Below are 19505 nucleotides of genomic sequence, written 5' to 3'. Positions count from 1 at the left end.
TATTGGTATTTTGTATCGAATTAGCTGCAGATTTCAACAGTATACACTAGAAAAAGTGTTGTTTACAAACAAAACACTAAATATTCAAGAATTCAGAGAAAAAGAAGTTGTACAATTTGACGCCAGCAGATATTCACATGTGAGCCAATCGGAATATCAACATCACTCTGGATATTAATATGGAGATGTCACATCACCGAGAATGTCCTTGTATCTACACTCAGTGTCCATTTTATCAGCTGCACTGACTCTGTAGAGGCTGAATGAATAACCGGCTCTAAATGTAGGTATTGTGATATAAACCGAGTCCGTTCTACAGTTTCTCATTAGACTGAATGAATAACCGACTCTAAATGTAGGTATTGTGATATAAACCGAGTCTGTTCTACAGTTTCTCATTAGACTGAATGAATAACCGGCTCTAAATGTAGGTATTGTGATATAAACCGAGTCTGTTCTAGTTTCTCATTAGGCTGAATGAATAACTGAGTCTAAATGTAGGTATTGTGATATAAACCGAGTCTGTTCTACAGTTTCTCATTAGACTGAATGAATAACCGACTCTAAATGTAGGTATTGTGATATAAACCGAGTCCGTTCTACAGTTTCTCATTAGGCTGAATGAATAACTGACTCTAAATGTAGGTATTGTGATATAAACCGAGTCCGTTCTACAGTTTCTCATTAGACTGAATGAATAACCGGCTCTAAATGTAGGTATTGTGATATAAACCGAGTCTGTTCTAGTTTCTCATTAGGCTGAATGAATAACTGACTCTAAATGTAGGTATTGTGATATAAACCGAGTCCGTTCTACAGTTTCTCATTAGGCTGAATGAATAACTGACTCTAAATGTAGGTATTGTGATATAAACCGAGTCCGTTCTACAGTTTCTCATTAGGCTGAATGAATAACCGACTCTAAATGTAGGTATTGTGATATAAACCGAGTCCGTTCTACAGTTTCTCATTAGACTGAATGAATAACCGACTCTAAATGTAGGTATTGTGATATAAACCGAGTCCGTTCTACAGTTTCTCATTAGACTGAATGAATAACCGACTCTAAATGTAGGTATTGTGATATAAACCGAGTCCGTTCTACAGTTTCTCATTAGGCTGAATGATTAACCGGCTCTAAATGTAGGTATTGTGATATAAACCGAGTCCGTTCTACAGTTTCTCATTAGACTGAATGAATAACCGGCTCTAAATGTAGGTATTGTGATATAAACCGAGTCCGTTCTACAGTTTCTCATTAGACTGAATGAATAACCGGCTCTAAATGTAGGTATTGTGATATAAACCGAGTCCGTTCTACAGTTTCTCATTAGACTGAATGAATAACCGACTCTAAATGTAGGTATTGTGATATAAACCGAGTCCGTTCTACAGTTTCTCATTAGGCTGAATGAATAACGGCTCTAAATGTAGGTATTGTGATATAAACCGAGTCCGTTCTACAGTTTCTCATTAGACTGAATGAATAACCGACTCTAAATGTAGGTATTGTGATATAAACCGAGTCCGTTCTACAGTTTCTCATTAGACTGAATGAATAACCGACTCTAAATGTAGGTATTGTGATATAAACCGAGTCCGTTCTACAGTTTCTCATTAGACTGAATGAATAACCGACTCTAAATGTAGGTATTGTGATATAAACCGAGTCCGTTCTACAGTTTCTCGTTAGACTGAATGAATAACCGACTCTAAATGTAGGTATTGTGATATAAACCGAGTCCGTTCTACAGTTTCTCATTAGACTGAATGAATAACCGACTCTAAATGTAGGTATTGTGATATAAACCGAGTCCGTTCTACAGTTTCTCATTAGGCTGAATGAATAACCGGCTCTAAATGTAGGTATTGTGATATAAACCGAGTCCGTTCTACAGTTTCTCATTAGACTGAATGAATAACAGACTCTAAATGTAGGTATTGTGATATAAACCGAGTCCGTTCTACAGTTTCTCATTAGGCTGAATGAATAACCGGCTCTAAATGTAGGTATTGTGATATAAACCGAGTCCGTTCTACAGTTTCTCATTAGGCTGAATGAATAACCGACTCTAAATGTAGGTATTGTGATATAAACCGAGTCCGTTCTACAGTTTCTCATTAGGCTGAATGAATAACCGACTCTAAATGTAGGTATTGTGATATAAACCGAGTCCGTTCTACAGTTTCTCATTAGGCTGAATGAATAACCGACTCTAAATGTAGGTATTGTGATATAAACCGAGTCCGTTCTACAGTTTCTCGTTAGGCTGAATGAATAACCGACTCTAAATGTAGGTATTGTGATATAAACCGAGTCCGTTCTACAGTTTCTCGTTAGACTGAATGAATAACCGACTCTAAATGTAGGTATTGTGATATAAACCGAGTCCGTTCTACAGTTTCTCGTTAGACTGAATGAATAACCGACTCTAAATGTAGGTATTGTGATATAAACCGAGTCCGTTCTACAGTTTCTCGTTAGACTGAATGAATAACCAACTCTAAATGTAGGTATTGTGATATAAACCGAGTCCGTTCTACAGTTTCTCATTAGACTGAATGAATAACCGGCTCTAAATGTAGGTATTGTGATATAAACCGAGTCCGTTCTACAGTTTCTCATTAGGCTGAATGAATAACCGGCTCTAAATGTAGGTATTGTGATATAAACCGAGTCCGTTCTACAGTTTCTCATTAGACTGAATGAATAACCGACTCTAAATGTAGGTATTGTGATATAAACCGAGTCCGTTCTACAGTTTCTCATTAGGCTGAATGAATAACCGACTCTAAATGTAGGTATTGTGATATAAACCGAGTCCGTTCTACAGTTTCTCATTAGACTGAATGAATAACCGACTCTAAATGTAGGTATTGTGATATAAACCTAGGGTTCTAGGGTTTCTCGTTAGTTTTTTTTTTTTTTACATTCTAAGTAATAACAGTAAAATGTATTTGTTCTGTGCAAAATTTTATTAAAAAGAAACAAAAGCAGAACTGCAAATATTTACAAATTAAGCAAATATTGGCTGGTATAGAAAAACACTTTTGCTCATATCATCTCACAACAAATCACCCACACACACTCACACTTCCCAAAAAGGTAAATGTATAGACCAGCTTCACATGAACACTTTATTTAAATGCTACCTATAGAAGGACTTAATAGCACATGCCAAAGCTGAAGGACAGTAATATTTCTGACTGCTCTAATTAATCGATGTGGAAAAACATACACGTTATTTTAGCCAAGTAAATTCAATGTATTGCTTTTTTTGTTTGTTTTGTTTCACAGTGCATGTCTATATAAACATATCGCTGTTGTCGGAACAAAACCTCGTATCTCCATTTTTGTTGATTTTCAGTTTTTGACATAATTTGAAAATGCATGTTAGCCTTTATATTGTGTGTAAATTTCAGGAAGGATGGACTAAAATAAACGGCCAAAAATGTCTCGGTAAAAATTCTAGTTCCATTGACTTACATTGAAAGTAATGTAGGATTTTTTCCTTCTAAAAAGTTACCATTTTGGAGAAAAACAAGGTTTTCCTTCCGTCAACAGCGATATGCATATAAACACACACACACACACACACACACACACTATTTGAACTGGTTATCGATAAGTGTTCCCTTCATCTTGGCCTTCTTAGCTTCTAGTTCAGCCTGAAAAAGAAGGAAAAAACAAGGATAAACAAACATTGTAAAGCAATGGGCTACAACCGTTTCATATCAGGACCCACACGAAGAGGCAGTTTCAAGACCCACCGTATGTTTTTAGAGGTGAAATAAAGGAAATATACTGCAACTTTAATACAGCAATTAAATAAATACAGTAAGAAATTAATAAACTGGCATTTAATATGTTTTAATGTTCAGTTCCTTCCTCCTAATTAAAGCTCCTTAACGAGCAGCTTGTAGCTACGTCAGAGTAACGAGCTCCGCCCACTCACTGCTCAGCCGGCAGTTCGTTCTCCAGCTCCTTGCACTAAATTCCCAAACTGTCGTCACCACTGAGCAGCTTTTCTGTTTTTACTGGGTCAGTTTTACGGCTCAGTCTGATTTGGTCCGACTCTGAAGATCAGACACGTCTGGCGAATGGTGTTGGGTTCATTTCTGGCTGATTCCAGGTTGTTCAGCTGTTCTTCTGTCACAGCTGCCGACGGAAAAAGCTGCTCAGTGGAGACGACAGTTTGGGAATTTAGTGTCGTCTCGTCTTCAGAGTCGGACCAAATCGGCTGCCGGTCAGATGTGGTCTTAACAGCGTCCGTTTTCTGTTTGTGGCAAAGTAAGAAGTAAAAACATTCAAACGGCTTGAGCGTCTCCTACAGCTGTCGGAGTCGTTGCTTAGCAACAGCGTCTCAGCAGAGTGATGGCAGTTGTGAAAGACCTGTGATGTTACGGTGAAATAACAGCACGGTTAGAGCCTTTCGACCAATCAGCTCGCGTGGCCGGGACTACCTGCTGTATAATGTGCATTAACAGATGAGCCCGCTGGTGCAGACAGACCGTATAGGAGCACCGCGTGGGTTTGATTTCCAAAACAAAGGTCACTGAGTTTCTAAATACAGTACTGAGTGGAGTGAATAATGTACTTTCCACAAGTCACTGTATTGTGGGTGGAGTTAAGTGTCAGATGCTCGGAGATAAACTGAGGAGTTGATTATTGTTCTTCTCTCCGTGGAATCAGCCATATGCACATTCATCAGTGCTTAGTGTTGTGTTTGGCAGCAGCGCACACACTTCAGCTGCTCGCTCTCTCTCCTGCGTTCCAGTGACAAAGCAGCAATTTCAGGTAATAATGTCAAACAAATCAACAGCGGCACTGCCGGGCGTCCGTGTTTGGAGCTTGGAATAGTGTGGTAATTACAGAGGAGGCTGTGTTCAGTAATGCTCACCCATTCTGTGGACAGCGCTCACCTCAGGCTCTCTCAAAGAACTTGTAGGCTTTTTACGCACAGCAGGTAAAAGTGGCCCAGATCCAATCTTCTCCTTCATATGTGACTCAGATGTGTCTGTGTGTGTCAGTGTGAATGGATAAACACACTGAATCTGAAATCCGATCCATATCTGTGGATCAGCCAGATCGGAATTCATGCGACTTTCATGTCAACCCAGCTTGACGTGATCGTTTCACGCTGCTGAGACTCAAACATTTGGGCTGATGTTTCTGTTCCAAAAGAATTGATCAGAAATGCTCTGTGTTTGAATAGAAATGACTGAAGAACGAGGCTGCAGCGTCAAGGAAAAGCCTGAAAGCAAAGTTCAAAGAAGTGAAAGTGACCGCGCCCTTTTTACAGCTCGAACACGTTCTGGGTGATGAGCCCAGCTGTCAGTCAGTGAAGCTTCATGATGGCTCCTGTGAGGCTGGCGAAGATGGAGCTGAAAGTCTGGGAGCAACCGGCTTTCGTTGGCAGTCGTGATTGTTTACCTCTGGACAACAGCCGAACAACTAGGACCAGATTTGGTGAGAAAAATAAACCTGCTCACAGGTCAAGAGGGTACAGGACCTTAGACACACAGACTGATGAGCGACAACGTTAACGTTAACACCAATCATCTGAATTTTAACCATTTTATCTGGCTAAAGGAACTAACCAGCTAAAGGAAACCAACCAGCACTGAAAATGAATAACGACAGCTCTGCTTTGCATTTATGTGTTTGATTCAGAGATGCTCCTCAAGCGGAACGAATCCATTCAAATCAATGGACCTTTTAACTAAAGCACTGATGGGCTTAGGACCCCGGCTTAAACCGTTGCTTAAAATAACATCATTTTAGCTTCAGCATCATTTTTATGGTGCAGTGAATTACAGCAGTGAGAACGGCATCTCTGTTACTGCCACTTCAGTGGCCGGATTCACGAAAGCTTTCTTAAGAAAAAACTTGCAAAAGTTCTTACAGCAAACACTGAAGTTTCTAAGAATTCGTAAATGCAATTCTCTAAATAAAAAAACAAACAAACAAACAAACAAACTCAAATATTCTTGTAATATAATCTAAACTACTTTAAGATTTTCCCAAGAAAAGCTTCACCGTTTTCATACGTATGATACGTTACACTTTACCACATCACACAGACGACATGAGCCACATTCAATTTGTAATGTGGTGTGAATTTGTGGTCAGTATTGTGTGCAACACCTCTGCCTTCTGCGCTGGACAGGGGTTCCATTCCCACCGACTATACCAATAAGAGTCCTTGGGCAAGACTCCCAACACTACCTTCACCTGCCTGTGTAAAATCATCAAACTGCAAGTCGCTCTGGATCCGATCGTCTGTCAAATGCCCTAAATGTAAATGTCCTAATGGGTGCGTAACCGTCTGCGAGTGGATTAAACTAAATAATGGAATTAACGATCACTTCGTTACGCACTCATCACTTTAGCTGCTCCATAAGATCTCTAATGCAATATTTATATCTGTATGTCACTTTAGTGTTCATTTCAGGACTTTTATATTTATATTATTTATTATTCTATTTGTCTACAATTAATGTTTATTTGTACGATTAGTGGTTTTTGTGTCGATTTAAACTTTTCCTGCTCACCATCTATTTAAACTTACTGTTACACCATGGGGGTCTGAGAGTAACGCAGTTTCAGTTCACTGTATGTCCTGTACGTTGGAATACTGACAATAAAGCTGGCTTGACTTGACTTGAGAGTAAAATGGAGGAAAAACATATCAATCAAGCAAAGAAGTAAAAAACTAGGTGATGGAGGAAGAAACTGCCAACCTGAAAAAAAAAAATCCTCATTGGAAAATACGATAACTGTGGAGCGGCGGGTGAGGATGAGGAGCAGCCGAGGCAGCGTCCATGATAAATGCTGACCTTGTCAACTTTAACAACCTAAGCAGAGTGTGAGGCTCTCGTAAGGTTAGGAAAACATTTGAGAACATTGTATTTTCAGGAATACCACTTATTAGAATTATTGTAAAGAATATATTTTTTAAAAATGATTCTTAATCAAAACAATTTCTCATCTTTTTTCTTAGGAATGAAGAAAAAAAACACACACACACACACACACACACACACACACACACACACACACACACACACACACACTTAAGAAACTTTTCCATCATAAGACACTTCTGTGAATCGAGGCCCAGGCTGGAACACCTGTTATAGTGCTATGTAACTTTGGAGGAGCGAAACGAAACCTGTCACAAAGAACTGCGTAACCGCTTACGGCACCACAAAACACAGCAATAGTCTTCAGTAGCTAGAAGAGGCTAGCTTGGTATTCCCAGCATGGACATCATGCCAGAGACATCCAAATGACAGAAGACCACAGTGTCAGCGGAAGCGAGGAAGAGAAAATGAGCTACCGAGCAAGAGACCAGACAAGGGTGTTCATCCCTGCCAGTGGCATTTATGAAAGATTGCAATATAGGCTGTAACTTTATTGGTGTCTCATCCATGTCTTACAGAGTTTTGTTGTTTTTTTCAGTTGCAACAGCCACCAAACATCGACCGTTATTCCTCCTAATAAACAGACACTCGTTCAGCTCCGCCCTCCTCATTATTCACCACCATCACTGTAATATTTCATCATCAACATTAACACAGGAAGGTGGTCAGAGGGGCGGTGGAGTTCGAGTCGGCAGCGTCTGAGATGTTTAAAACGCAGAGTTAGAAAAGAAAAACGTCTCCCAGTGAAAGCCGCGTTTTACAGTAGGAATAAATGGAGCTCATTATGCTGGTAGTGAACTACGCCGTCTGACTCAGCCGCCTCAGAACCAGAGAAACGGGCCTTAAACAGAAGTCAGGACCCTGCTGGGGTTCATCCTGAAGTTAGGACAGGATTTAGGGGGTTTAGTCCAGTCAGGATGTTTGTGTGATGCTGTTTTCTGATCTGGAGTTAATGATGAGATCATGAAGGGAGGAGCTGCTATTCTGGAATAGCTGCTGTCCTGAATTCGGGTGTTTCTGTAATACAGCCTCCGGTTTCCTCTCTGGTTTGGTATGTGAAGCGATCCAAACTTCTCCCAAGGCAGCTTTGAATTCTAGTGCCGAGGATCAGAATTTCACTTTGATTGATTGAAGCGAGAATTTCTGAAACCGGTCACAATAACAAGCAGCCACAGTATCAGGAGTGGAGCAGGTCTGTGCGTTACCGACCAACGCAATCAGTTTCAACTAATTTAATTGAGAGCACAGGGCCAAGTCACGGTGTTCATTAAGACAGGATTAACTGCATCACTGAGACGAAGAAAGTTCAGTCCAGTCCTGATTGGAGACTTTCAGACCTGTGCGTTCTAATCCACGCCGTCACCGAGCTTCGAAAAGTCCCCGAAAGAGCAGCAAACCTATCCGCTTTGTTTTAAAGTGTGAGGAGTGTGTGCAGTTCTGTTTTATACCTCATCTTCAAATGTGCCAAGTCAGCCTTTGTTATAAATATGAACTGATGGTCAAGTCCTGCTTTCACAACCGAGATGATCTACATACAGTAACTGGGTTAACCTGCTTCGTTTTCAAACGAGCAATTGCTTCATTTTAACCTGTTCTTTCATCTTTCATGCTGTGAAATGGGACCTGGCAGTGGCTTCTATTAAACAGGGCATAATTAATATTAAAATAAAAATGAATAAAATTATACCGGCGGTAAACAAATCTACGACACCTGAGCGCGCATATATATATATATATATATATATATATATATATATATCCCCATCCATCCATCCATCCATCCATTTTCTAAGCTGCTTCTCCGTCAGGGTCGCGGGTGCTATCCCAGCAGTCTTCGGGCGGAAGGAGCCACAGCTTTTAACAGCCGGACACATAAAATCAAAATATTTTCCATTAAAACACAGAACGATTAAAGTTATTACACAATCATGTAATAATTGCTGCTGTTGTCAACTTGAGCGACGAGCTGAAGGAACACCTGCATGAAGCGGCAGGTCACTGCTGACACTAGACGGTGCCATGAGACTCGTACTGAAGCTCTGTTGGGCCAAAAGGTTTGAGTGTTGACATGACGACGAGGCGAGGAAGTGGGCGTGTTCGTTTCACTCTCAAGCTGATAACGCTGGCCACAGATATTTGGACGTCACACTCTTCACCTCTCTCTCTCACTGAAACCAGCTCCTTGTGTTTCCACCAACTGTCCACCATACAGTCTCACTTTGTACTACAGTCCATCTGTTTCTCTGGTACTCTGTTACCCTGTTCTTCAGTGGTCAGGACCCCCATGGACCCTCACAGAGCAGGTACTGTTTGGGTGGTGGGTCATTCTCAACCACCACCCAAACAGTACCTGCTCTGTGAGGGTCCATGGGGGTCCTGACCACTGAAGAACAGGGTAACAGAGTATCAGAGAAACAGATGGACTACAGTCTGTAACTGTAGAACTACAGAGTGCAGCTATACAGTAAGTGGAGCTGATTAAATGGACGATGGGTGTGTCTAATTATATACTGTGTGTGTGTGTGTGTGTGTGTGTGTGTGCTCACCAGTTCCTGCAGCCGCTTCTTGCTCATGCCTTTCCTCTCCAGCTGTTTCTCGATGACTTTAGCGTTCTGAGCATATGAGTCGGCCACTTCCCGCTGCAAAAGGCAATCAATCTCTTTGTTTATTCACGCCGGAGAGCCGATCACACCATCGTTACAATTACGCACCTTTTCAGCTAAATAACAGAGACTAATTACACTGAAATCAGTTACGTGACGCTTTTACACACATTTTCAGTTTTTCACTTATTATAGTTACATCAAATCACAAGAAAATAAACAAATAAAAAACTACATGAGTGAATAATTACACCAAATCACGTGACGTCTAAACCAACTTCACTTACTACGTCATTTTCATTACAGCAACCCGACTGCCTATCGTCATAAACGATCAATTAAACTTACCGCCTCGATCTCCTCTTCTTCCTCATCGATGGTTGACACGGTAACGGAGCTGAACTTGCCCATGTCTTTGGTGCGCTTCGTCATCATCACCTGGAAAACATCAATTCACGCGCAATCAACCACTGCAACACGGTAAAATACACATTTCAGCTACGACTGAGCTCCATCAGCTCTTATACACTCGCCGGCCACTTTATTAGGTACAGTAAAAGGCTGGACCCCCTTTTGCCTTCAGAACGGCCTTAATTCTTTGTGGCTCACTTTCAAGAAGGTGTTGGAAAATCTCTGAGGAACGTTTGGTTGGTTATTTGAGTCTCCAAATGTTGGTCACAAATCTCTTTGCCTTTTGTAGCTACTAGCTGAGACTGAGATGCTGTGTAACCTGCAGTCTGCCTGCCAGTTCTCAGCCTTTGAGAACCAGGACTTTCACACCATGCTGCACACTTTAGAGCCGAGATTCGGCATCCAGTCTCGACCAGTCGTTTACTGACACAGTGACCCCTGACTCTCTACAACGAGACCAAAACCGAAGGTATAAAAATCACGTGTAGGACGGGTGCAACGTGATGCGTGGACATCTGGCGCATTTCTTCACCAATGAGTGGCAGCCAGTGCCTCGTGTGCTCCAAACAAGAGCAGTGAATGAGAGCCTTCCAGTTCAGCCACATCACTTCCATTTGATTTATTAATATATTGGAAGTAAAATAATTATGGATGATTACAAATACTTTGCCTTAAAAATAACAAGTCCTCACCGTGAGAAAATAAACAGAAATCCTGTATAGAAAAAAAAAACGCATCAATAATCGTTTTACAGTCGTATCGCAGCCCCTGAACCGAATCGTGCCTAGAGATTCCCACCCCTAGTGTTTACGTAGTACATTATAATGTTTACTGCTTGTTCACGAAGATTGTTGATTTTTTTTATACTCAGAATTCTCTCACCGCCATGGCTAGCTAAGTGGTCAGCTAGCTACAGGCGATAGTGGAAACATGCGTGGAATTAAGAGAAGGAATAAAGTCAGAATTAACTGATTGCAGTTACAGCGCATCGTGTGAATAACCAGAACTCATTTACAGCTTTTTTTAACGTGCATCTCACCCTGACTTTCTTCGGAGCATCCTGCTTCTGGCTGTAGACGCTGGTGTTACCGAAACCTTCGCCAAACTTGACCACAGCTCCGTCCACTATAAACGTCACCGGAGTGTTCTTCATCTGGTGCTGGTAGAACAGGAGGAGACCACACCTACGACAAACGCACACAAGCCACAGCTCATCACAACCTGAATCAGTTCAGTGAGTGAAAACCACCCTGAGGGCAGTTTACCGTGACGTATACGCTGTGTTAAAGTTTTAAGCTGCACTGACGTCTGTAAGTTCGTGTGGCTTCAAGCTGAGGAGTTTGAATTGTACACAAACCCAATTCCAAAAAAAGCTGTGACTGCATGTGAAATGCTGCTAAAACGCAAAAGCAAAAATTCAAAATTCTGTGTTTCGCTTTATGAACTTCATTGCTTTTCGTAAATCTATGCTCATTCCAAATTTGATGCAGGCAACGTGTTCCAAAAAAGTTGGGACAGGAGCAGGTTCACCACTGTGTACATCACCGTTGGTCTTAAAAGCACTAAATAAACAAACATTTTCACCGGAGGCAGCAGTTGTAGACAGCAGGCAGCTCAGTCCATAGAAGATGTTATATCCTTGAAAAAGACGGCGTCCAAAAGGCAGCACATGTTGCTCCAAAATGTGTTGAGTGTTGGTGCTTTCACAGATGTGCAGGTTAGCCGCTAAAGCACCCCCCCAAACCCGCTGCCAGACGCTGCCTTCTGAACTTTACGCTGGTAAGAATCTGGATGGGGCTTTAGGTCTTTGGCCCACAACATTTTTGAAAGGTTGGCTCGGCGGACCACATTTTTCCACTGGACGTCAATCGATTTCAGAGGAGTTGAGCCCAGAGAAATCGGCAGCGTTTCTGGATGTTGTTGGACTTCTGCTGTGCATAACTTGCATTTGCAGATGCAACGTCAGACAGTGTTTACTGACCAAGCTGTGTCCAAGCGCTCCTGAGCCCATGTGGTGATACCCATCACAGAAACATGTTGATTTTTTTAATGCAGTGCCGTCTGAGGTGTTGGAAGTCAGGGACACCCGGTTGTGGTTCTGGCCTTTTGCTTTATGCAGAGATTTCTCTGGATTCCCTAATTTTTTGATGATATTCAACACTAAAGGGGGTGAGATATCTAAAATCTTTGCAGTTATTTTTTAAATGGATTATCTGTTGATCTGTTGTTTCGTTGGATTATTTTGCATCTTTTGGGAAAAGCAGCCTCGACGCATCCTCGCTCGTAAAGGACTCTGCCCACCCGGGATGCTCCTTTTATACCCAAGCATTTACATTTACCGCTCTTATCCACAGCGACTTATAGTTTGATCAGTTTACACAGGTAGGCGAAGGTGGTGTTAGGAGTCTAGCCCAGGGACCCTTATTGGTATAGTGTAGGGTGCTTATCCAAGCAGGGGACCGAACCCCAGTCTACAGCATAGAAGGCAGAGGTGTTATCCCACCACACTAACCCACCACTGTGTATAACTGCATCATCTGTTTAAGATGCTTTTTTGAACATTTCACAATGTTTCTAGTCTTAAATTGTCCCAACTTTTTTGGAACATGTGGCAGGTCTCAGTTTTACATTGTCTGAGCCGCTTCCTTCTGGGGACGGGGGGGGGCTGGAGCCTATCCCAGCGGTCATCGGGCAGAAGGCAGGACACACCCTGGACAGAGACAATCACTCAATCCTAGAGGCTCAACTGGATGTCTTTGGACCGTGGGAGGAAACCCACGCAGACACGGGGAGAACATGCAACCTCCAGAGAGGACCCTGGTCGCCCGGTCGGGGAATCGAACCCAGACCCTTCTCGCTGTGACATGACGGCGCTACCCACCTACTGTCCTAACCTTTTGAAACTGGGTTTGCAGATTTCTGCCATCATATTTCCAAAAAAAGTAAATTTACAGTAAAAAAAATGTGAAACTTTCAATACGTGTTACTGGAACAGGATTTTATTCGAAATCATTTCGGATCATTTTTACTGATCAGTTAATCAAGAAACTTTGACGGTCATTTTGGGCCACAAGGTTCCTTTTCAAATTAAGGTGAATCAGGAAAAAAAAACGAGATACAACTTTTGATCCAACAGCAACAACAAACAAGATCTACGATGAAAACTGTTAAAGCTGAAGGATTAATTAATGATATTTTTTTATTTGAAGTCATTTTTTTCTTACTTTCCACACTTCTTGCGGTACTGCCGCTCGATCCCCTCCGGCCTGCAAAACATTTCACAGCTTTACTGATGTCTTTCTGTGTGTGTGGGTTAATATAAACAGACTTAATTATCATTAATAATCATCGTGATTCTTATTTATAACAGACTATTCACCTTTTCAGGTACACGCTCTCGTCCTCCTCCACGTTACAGAACTTGTGGGCGTGTTTCGCTGCGTCGATCACTCGCGCCCTGTCCCTTGGCCTCATGGGCAATTTCTCCAGCTGGCAGTCTGAGAGGAAACAAACAAACAAACAAACAAACAAACAAACAAACAGAGTGAACTCTGAATGAGGCCACTGTGACATTAAAACAAGCACCTGTAAATACTGAACCTCTAGTTTTACAGCAAAACTCACTTTATTTGTCAAAACAGCCACTAAGCACAAGTTAAAGAGACTTTGTGAGGAGATGAGCTGGAAGATGCAGTCCACCTGCATAACGAAGGAGAAAGTCAAGTCCCTGACTAAAGGTACCGAGACGGAACCGCCCCACTGACAGTTTAGCACCTTTATTTCTGAGAACGTTTTGTGATATTACACCTCTTTGAGCGCCGTTTATCTGATGGGGACAGTTTGTGTCCACCAGGCCTTCCAGGTGGTTGTTAGGAACCTCATTTTCCCTTCTTTGAACTTTTCTGAACTCCAGTTTAGGAAACTCACTCAAGTTTCCTTCGACCTTCTCCTTCCTCACATAAGAGGGTCTTATATATGACCATCACCTTCCAGGTTTTTACGCAAGACGCTCCGAGAGAAGCTCTCTGCATTTAACGTGAACTTCACGCTCCGCCGCTCGCACACTCTTTCAGAAAATCTATCCGGTCACATCTCCATACGCCGTCGTTCTCACAAATAACGCTCAATATTTGATGAAAGGTGCAAGATCTCGCAGGTCTGATCAGTAGCCGAGCGAGCGGTCAGGGAAACGTGTGAATCAGCTCTAAAAGCCTTTCTGTGTCCTTCTCTTCCCTTTTAAAGAGCTTCCTATGTCCTGTCTGCTCGGAGACGGACGCCGGCGCAGCGTTAACACTGCAGATGCACATATTTACATAAATATATTTATACGTACAGTAGTGTAGGACACCAGGCTCTAGGAGCAATGCAAACCGCTGTAGCAGGTGCTTCTGTCCGTCTGTCCGTCTGCCTGTTATATAAACTGTCACATTCAGCTTTATTGCCTTGATAGCGTTCACGTCTCAATGGACCATCACTGTCAAACAACATCTGCAGAAAAATATTATTATTTAAAGAGTTCACTTGTTTTCTCTTTTTTACCCTCAAGTTAAAACAACAATGATCCATTTTGACTTGAAAATCTACGAAACGTGTAATTTGGCTAAATTGTTCGCCTACAACTTCACATTAAAGCTAAAAACACGTTGCAAAGTCTCCCGTAAACCGAGGATCTGTTAGTGCAGCACAGTCAGTTTGGCCCTTTTGAACCTAAAGACAGATTTATAGTTAAGTTAATACTTTTTTGATCCCACAAACGGGGAAATTCCACCTCCGCATTTAACCCATCCGTGAAGTGAAACACCACATACACACTAGTGAACACACTAGTGAACACTACACACACACTAGGGGGCAGTGAGCACCCCTATCCACAGCGCCCGGGGAGCAGTTGGGGGTTAGGTGTCTTGCTCAAGGACACGTCAGTCATGGACTGTCGGCCCTGTGGATCGAACCGGCGACCTTCCGGTCACAGGGCCAGTCCCCTAACCTCCAGCCCACAACTGCCCCCATAAAGCGACGCATCGCGTCATGCCTACATGATTCGACAATACAATCATCATCAGAACGTATTTATTACTTTAGATCATTCAAATAATCCATAAAAGACTGAACCTCCAGTAGCGCCCCACTCCCTGCTGTACACAGTCAGGTGAAGAAGGAAGTAAATCCCAGGAAATGTTTCCTTTTTCTGACATATGTGGACAATGTCAGTAGTTGACCGAGGGCTGGGCGATAAAACGATAACGATAATTATCCTGATTGATCTTTTTCTCAACAGAGTGATAAGAAAGGTTCTATAAAAGTTCGATACAATACGCCAGTCCACGTTCGGCGACACTGCTCAGCTGTCGCCAGTAGAGGGCGCACCTCCACGTTTTTCAACATAATACTTTAGCTACATCTGAAACGTGGGGTTATACGTTCCCCGTTTGAGTGGAGTGACCGGCCATCTGTTCTCCTGTGACCGAATCTGAGTGACGGGATCAGTGGCGTAACTGTCCTGCAGTGAACTCACATCTTTCCCTACATCCTAACAAACTTTATCAGCGTTAAATCACGTCTGATACTCACAACTACCTCCTCCTCGTTTCTGCGCTCACTGTCCACTTTATCAGCTCCACTTACTGTATAGCTGCTCTCTGTAGTTCTACAGTTACAGACTGTAGTCCATCTGTTTCTCTGATACTCTGCTACCCTGTTCTTCAGTGGTCAGGACCCCCATGGACCCTCACAGAGCAGGTGCTGTTTGGGTGGCGGGTCATTCTCAGCACTGCAGTGACGCTGATGTGGTGGTGGTGTGTTAGTGAGTGTTGTGCTGGTCTGAGTGGATCAGACACAGCAGTTCTGATGGAGATTTTAAACACCTCAGTGTCGCTGCTGGACTGAGAATAGTCCACCAACCAAAGATATCCAGCCATCAGCGTCCTGTGGGCAGCGTCAGACACCCCGCGAAGTGCAAATATAAATAAACTTTTATTTCCTCTCGAACTGCATTTTACTGAGAGTCCAGCACCCGCAGCAGCTGTGGGTCCAACAGATAAAGAAATCGGGCTCGTTTCTAGCCGCTTCTGGACGCTGGGTTTTGTCCCAGCCTTAAGCGCTTGTTACAATTTTCCGTTCCACCTTAAACGCCGCAGCAGTTCCATGGCGGCGCCCGAAGCTCCAGCTGTAACTGCCCCACCATTTAAGGTGGAACGGAGAGTTCGAGAAACCCGGGCTACTTTCACTGTTCCTCGGTTTCTAACTTCATTAAAATAACCACGCGTTCCTGAAAGGGTGGTTTAGGTTGTTGTGGTGAAGTAATAAATGATAAAAATGTGAATTTGAAAGGTAAATAAGTGTAAACTCACCCAGAACCAGCACCATCTGACCGCACAGGCAGTAATACACATGCAGCGGCTTCTCTCCGTCGTCGTACTCCTCTCTGTCCCGCGTGTCGGAACACACCACACTGCGGGACACGACCTTCGGCATTATTAGTCCGATTAATTCCCTTTATTAGGATTAATAACAGCGTCTCGGCCCAAACCCAACACCAACGCCAAGGAAGCGCCGCTGTGGGCGCCTGGTAATGACGCAGTGTGGCCGCGTCGCCGCTGCGCTCCCGCAGGGCGGCCGCTAGAGGGCGCAGCTGCAGCAGAACTAAAAACTCTACAACTTTCAGATTTTATACAGAAATAAAACCAATTTTATCAGAAATTCCTACAGATTCCTCGGACGGATGTTTCATTGTGGCTACAAGGGGAGATTTTACTGCTCCAGTTCAGTCTGTTGGTCACATGGGGACCTCAGATGTTTATCATAACAAGAGAACATATAAGTGTTACTTTTTTAATCCCACCTCCACCTTTAACCCATCCGTGCAGTGAAACACCACATACACACTAGTAAGTACACACACACTAGGGGGCAGTGAGCACACTTGCCCGGAGCGGTGGGCAGCCCAATCCACAGTGCCAGGGGAGCAGTTGATTAGGAGAACCGATTAGGACACTTCATAGGCCTGTTTGATATGGCAGACAAATGATCTTCAGATCTTTGGCGCAACTGCATCGCTAGGTGGCGCTATAACAAGAAAAGGTTGTCCGATTTACATGAACATTGGCCTGTTGCTACAGTGTGCTGTCCTGGATCAGGATCTATGAGACTGATCTCATATTTGAATAAACATCAGTCAGATTACCAACGTTGGGCGAATTTGCAAAGAAAGCTTGGACCCCGCAAATTGCCGCTTGTGGCTATATTTATTACTATTAGTTGGTGTGTTGTTATTGTTTGTTTCAACATGATTTCTCAGTTCAGCTGGACAATTTAAGCAAAAAGTGAGCACGGACACTGGACAGGTTCCAGTTTGGGCTGAAGTTATGTAGCTAACCGTTCCTGCTTTGTACACACTGGGCCTAATTGGCCTTTTGACCTTGAATACCTGCAGGCTAATAAGCTCCTCTCAGCCCACAGCTCTCAATAATGAAGCTATTACACATCTCAATGATTACAGCGGATTATGATAATCTGTTTAATGTACAATATTAATAATAACTTTATCTGCACTGCAGCTTTCCAAACTTTTTTGTGCTCCTCACAAAGTACACAGAGAACAAACACAAACCAAAGAACAATGAAGAGCAAAACTCCTTAAAAGCTGAAGTGCATAAATGAGTTTGGAGTCGTCAGCAAAAACTCAGCGTCTCAGTTTTTCTGCAGGAATATTTGACCATTCGTGAGCTTGAGTAGTTTGACAGCCCTTGACTGCCATGAGGGCACGTTAACAGGTCCAGGTGAGGGGCTCAGTGCGGTGTGAGGCAGGTATGCAGTGAATAGTTTCAGTTTCAGTTTCAGTTACCAGCCCAAGCAGGAATCCAATCTGTGAAACAATGACAACAATAACTAGAAGGGAAAACTTCATAAACATCCTTTGTGGCTTGACATAGCCAGCTAAAAATGAAGTTGTTAATAATTTTGGCTGTTTTTGATCAATTCAATGGGATTATACAATATTCCCATGCAGTCACCATGACACAAACTGCTCTGCATTATGGAGGACGATGGCCACCCACTGCAGACCATCATCGCGGATATGAGGAGCATGTTTAGTGCCAATGTAATTGCATTGCAGACTTTTTGTGTATTTCTGTTTGTATATATGGCTGTGGATGGGTTTTTGTATTTATTCTTATTTTTATATTGTTTCACCTTTATTATTATTAATGTTGTGCATTGTGTGACTGATACTGGCTGCTAAATTCCCTTTGGGATCAATAAAGTATTTATCTGTCTATCTATTCCAGCAGAGCAGCAATGACAATATACGCTGTGATAAATTATGTCACAATTTATATATATATATATATATATATATATATATATATATATATATATATATATACACATACACATACACACCGATTAGGCCTAACATTATGACCACCTCCTTGTTTCTTTCACTGTCCACTTTATCAGCTCCACTTACTGTATAGCTGGACTCTGTAGTTCTACAGTTACAGACTGTAGTCCATCTGTTTCTCTGATACTCTGTTACCCTGTTCTTCAGTGGTCAGGACCCCCATGGACCCTCACAGAGCAGGTACTACTTTTGTTAGTTGCAATGCTGACATCCTATTACAGCACCACACTCCTATTCACTGAGATCTTTAGAGCGACCCACTCTTTCACTTGTAAAGGCAGGCTGCATGGCTAGCTGCTTGATTTTATACACCTGTGCCAATGAGATTCAATGAAACACCTGAATTCAATGAGTAAGAGGTGTGTCCCAATTGTTCATGAAGCATGTTATTGTCTGTTACAAGCTAAACCAAACAGATTGTAGAAGGTTTTTACAACCTTCAAATGTCCATGTTTAATTCAGAGAAGCCATAAACTAAAACTAGAATAGAGAGCAAAAATTTGAGTTTTGGCATTCATGGCCCAAACTGAAGGGCTAGATCGAACAGTCACTGGACACCACTGCTGTATTTCACCTCCACACAGTGAAACCTGGCTTTAATCCATTACAGGAGCAGATCCACCATGCAATAATACCACAACACGGTGATATGCTTTAGGAAGGGAACTTTTATTTTATGCCAATCTGACAGGAACAAAGACTGAGCAGCATTAGAAATCATGCAATAATTGAAAATATGGAAATAGTCTCTTTGAGATATCACTGGTGAGTCCATCCCAGGGCACAGAAATGCAATACAAAGCACTAAATGGTATTTTAATGTTCTGCTTTTGCATTCTAACATCAACAGAACAATAACTGAAATTGTTATAATAATAAAAACATATGAATTTGTTTATTTTGAATAGTGTCTTTCTCAAAATCAAGGATGCCTCACAATAACAGCTCTATCAATCAACAGCAAATGAATCACATAAACTGTTCTCAAGCTTTTCTAGCAGAACATGCTATCCTCCACCATGCAGAGGTGGAAAATTCTGAAACATTGCCCAGCTCACAGCTCAGACAAACTCTCCTGCTGCAGTAAAAAGTCTCCCAGCTTGTGGCCGGGTGAAACACCACAATGACTACCACAACTGCTTCCTTGGCGAAAAGCATCC

General features: G+C 42.3%; 1 protein-coding gene and 1 long non-coding RNA gene across 2 annotated transcripts; both read right to left on the bottom strand.

Moving 5' to 3' along the window:
* Positions 1–2957: 2957 nt before the first annotated feature.
* Positions 2958–16524, bottom strand: c23hxorf56 (chromosome 23 CXorf56 homolog). Its single transcript, XM_017723706.2, has 7 exons — positions 16292–16524; positions 13321–13438; positions 13166–13207; positions 10981–11125; positions 9879–9968; positions 9474–9566; positions 2958–3669 (listed from the first exon to the last, which is right to left on the bottom strand). Exons 1-7 carry the CDS (start codon positions 16413–16415, stop codon positions 3607–3609), a joined length of 675 nt encoding a protein of 224 aa, XP_017579195.1. The 5' UTR covers positions 16416–16524; the 3' UTR covers positions 2958–3606.
* Positions 16525–17426: 902 nt separating this feature from the next.
* Positions 17427–18453, bottom strand: LOC108443201. Its single transcript, XR_001859116.2, has 2 exons — positions 18412–18453; positions 17427–17805 (listed from the first exon to the last, which is right to left on the bottom strand). It is a non-coding gene; the product is annotated as an uncharacterized LOC108443201 (long non-coding RNA).
* Between the last annotated feature and the right edge of the window lie 1052 nt (positions 18454–19505).

The sequence above is a fragment of the Pygocentrus nattereri genome, chromosome 23 (assembly GCF_015220715.1).
Source record: "Pygocentrus nattereri isolate fPygNat1 chromosome 23, fPygNat1.pri, whole genome shotgun sequence".
Classification (NCBI taxonomy): Eukaryota; Metazoa; Chordata; class Actinopteri; order Characiformes; family Serrasalmidae; genus Pygocentrus; species Pygocentrus nattereri.
The sequence above is the reverse complement of the archived record's forward strand: the minus strand, read 5'-3'. Positions and strand labels throughout refer to the sequence as shown.

What these genes read in the sequence shown, in the direction of transcription:
- c23hxorf56 (XM_017723706.2), bottom strand. Translation starts at nt 16,415, where the DNA reads ATGCCGAAGGTCGTGTCCCGCAGTGTGGTGTGTTCCGACACGCGGGAC. An exon ending in TACCGCAAGAAGTGTGGAAA is followed by an intron (nt 11,126 to 13,165) that starts GTAAGAAAAAAA and finishes CGTTTGTCGTAG; the next exon opens with GTGTGGTCTCCTCCTGTTCT. An exon ending in ATGCTCCGAAGAAAGTCAGG is followed by an intron (nt 9,969 to 10,980) that starts GTGAGATGCACG and finishes GATGTTTTCCAG; the next exon opens with GTGATGATGACGAAGCGCAC.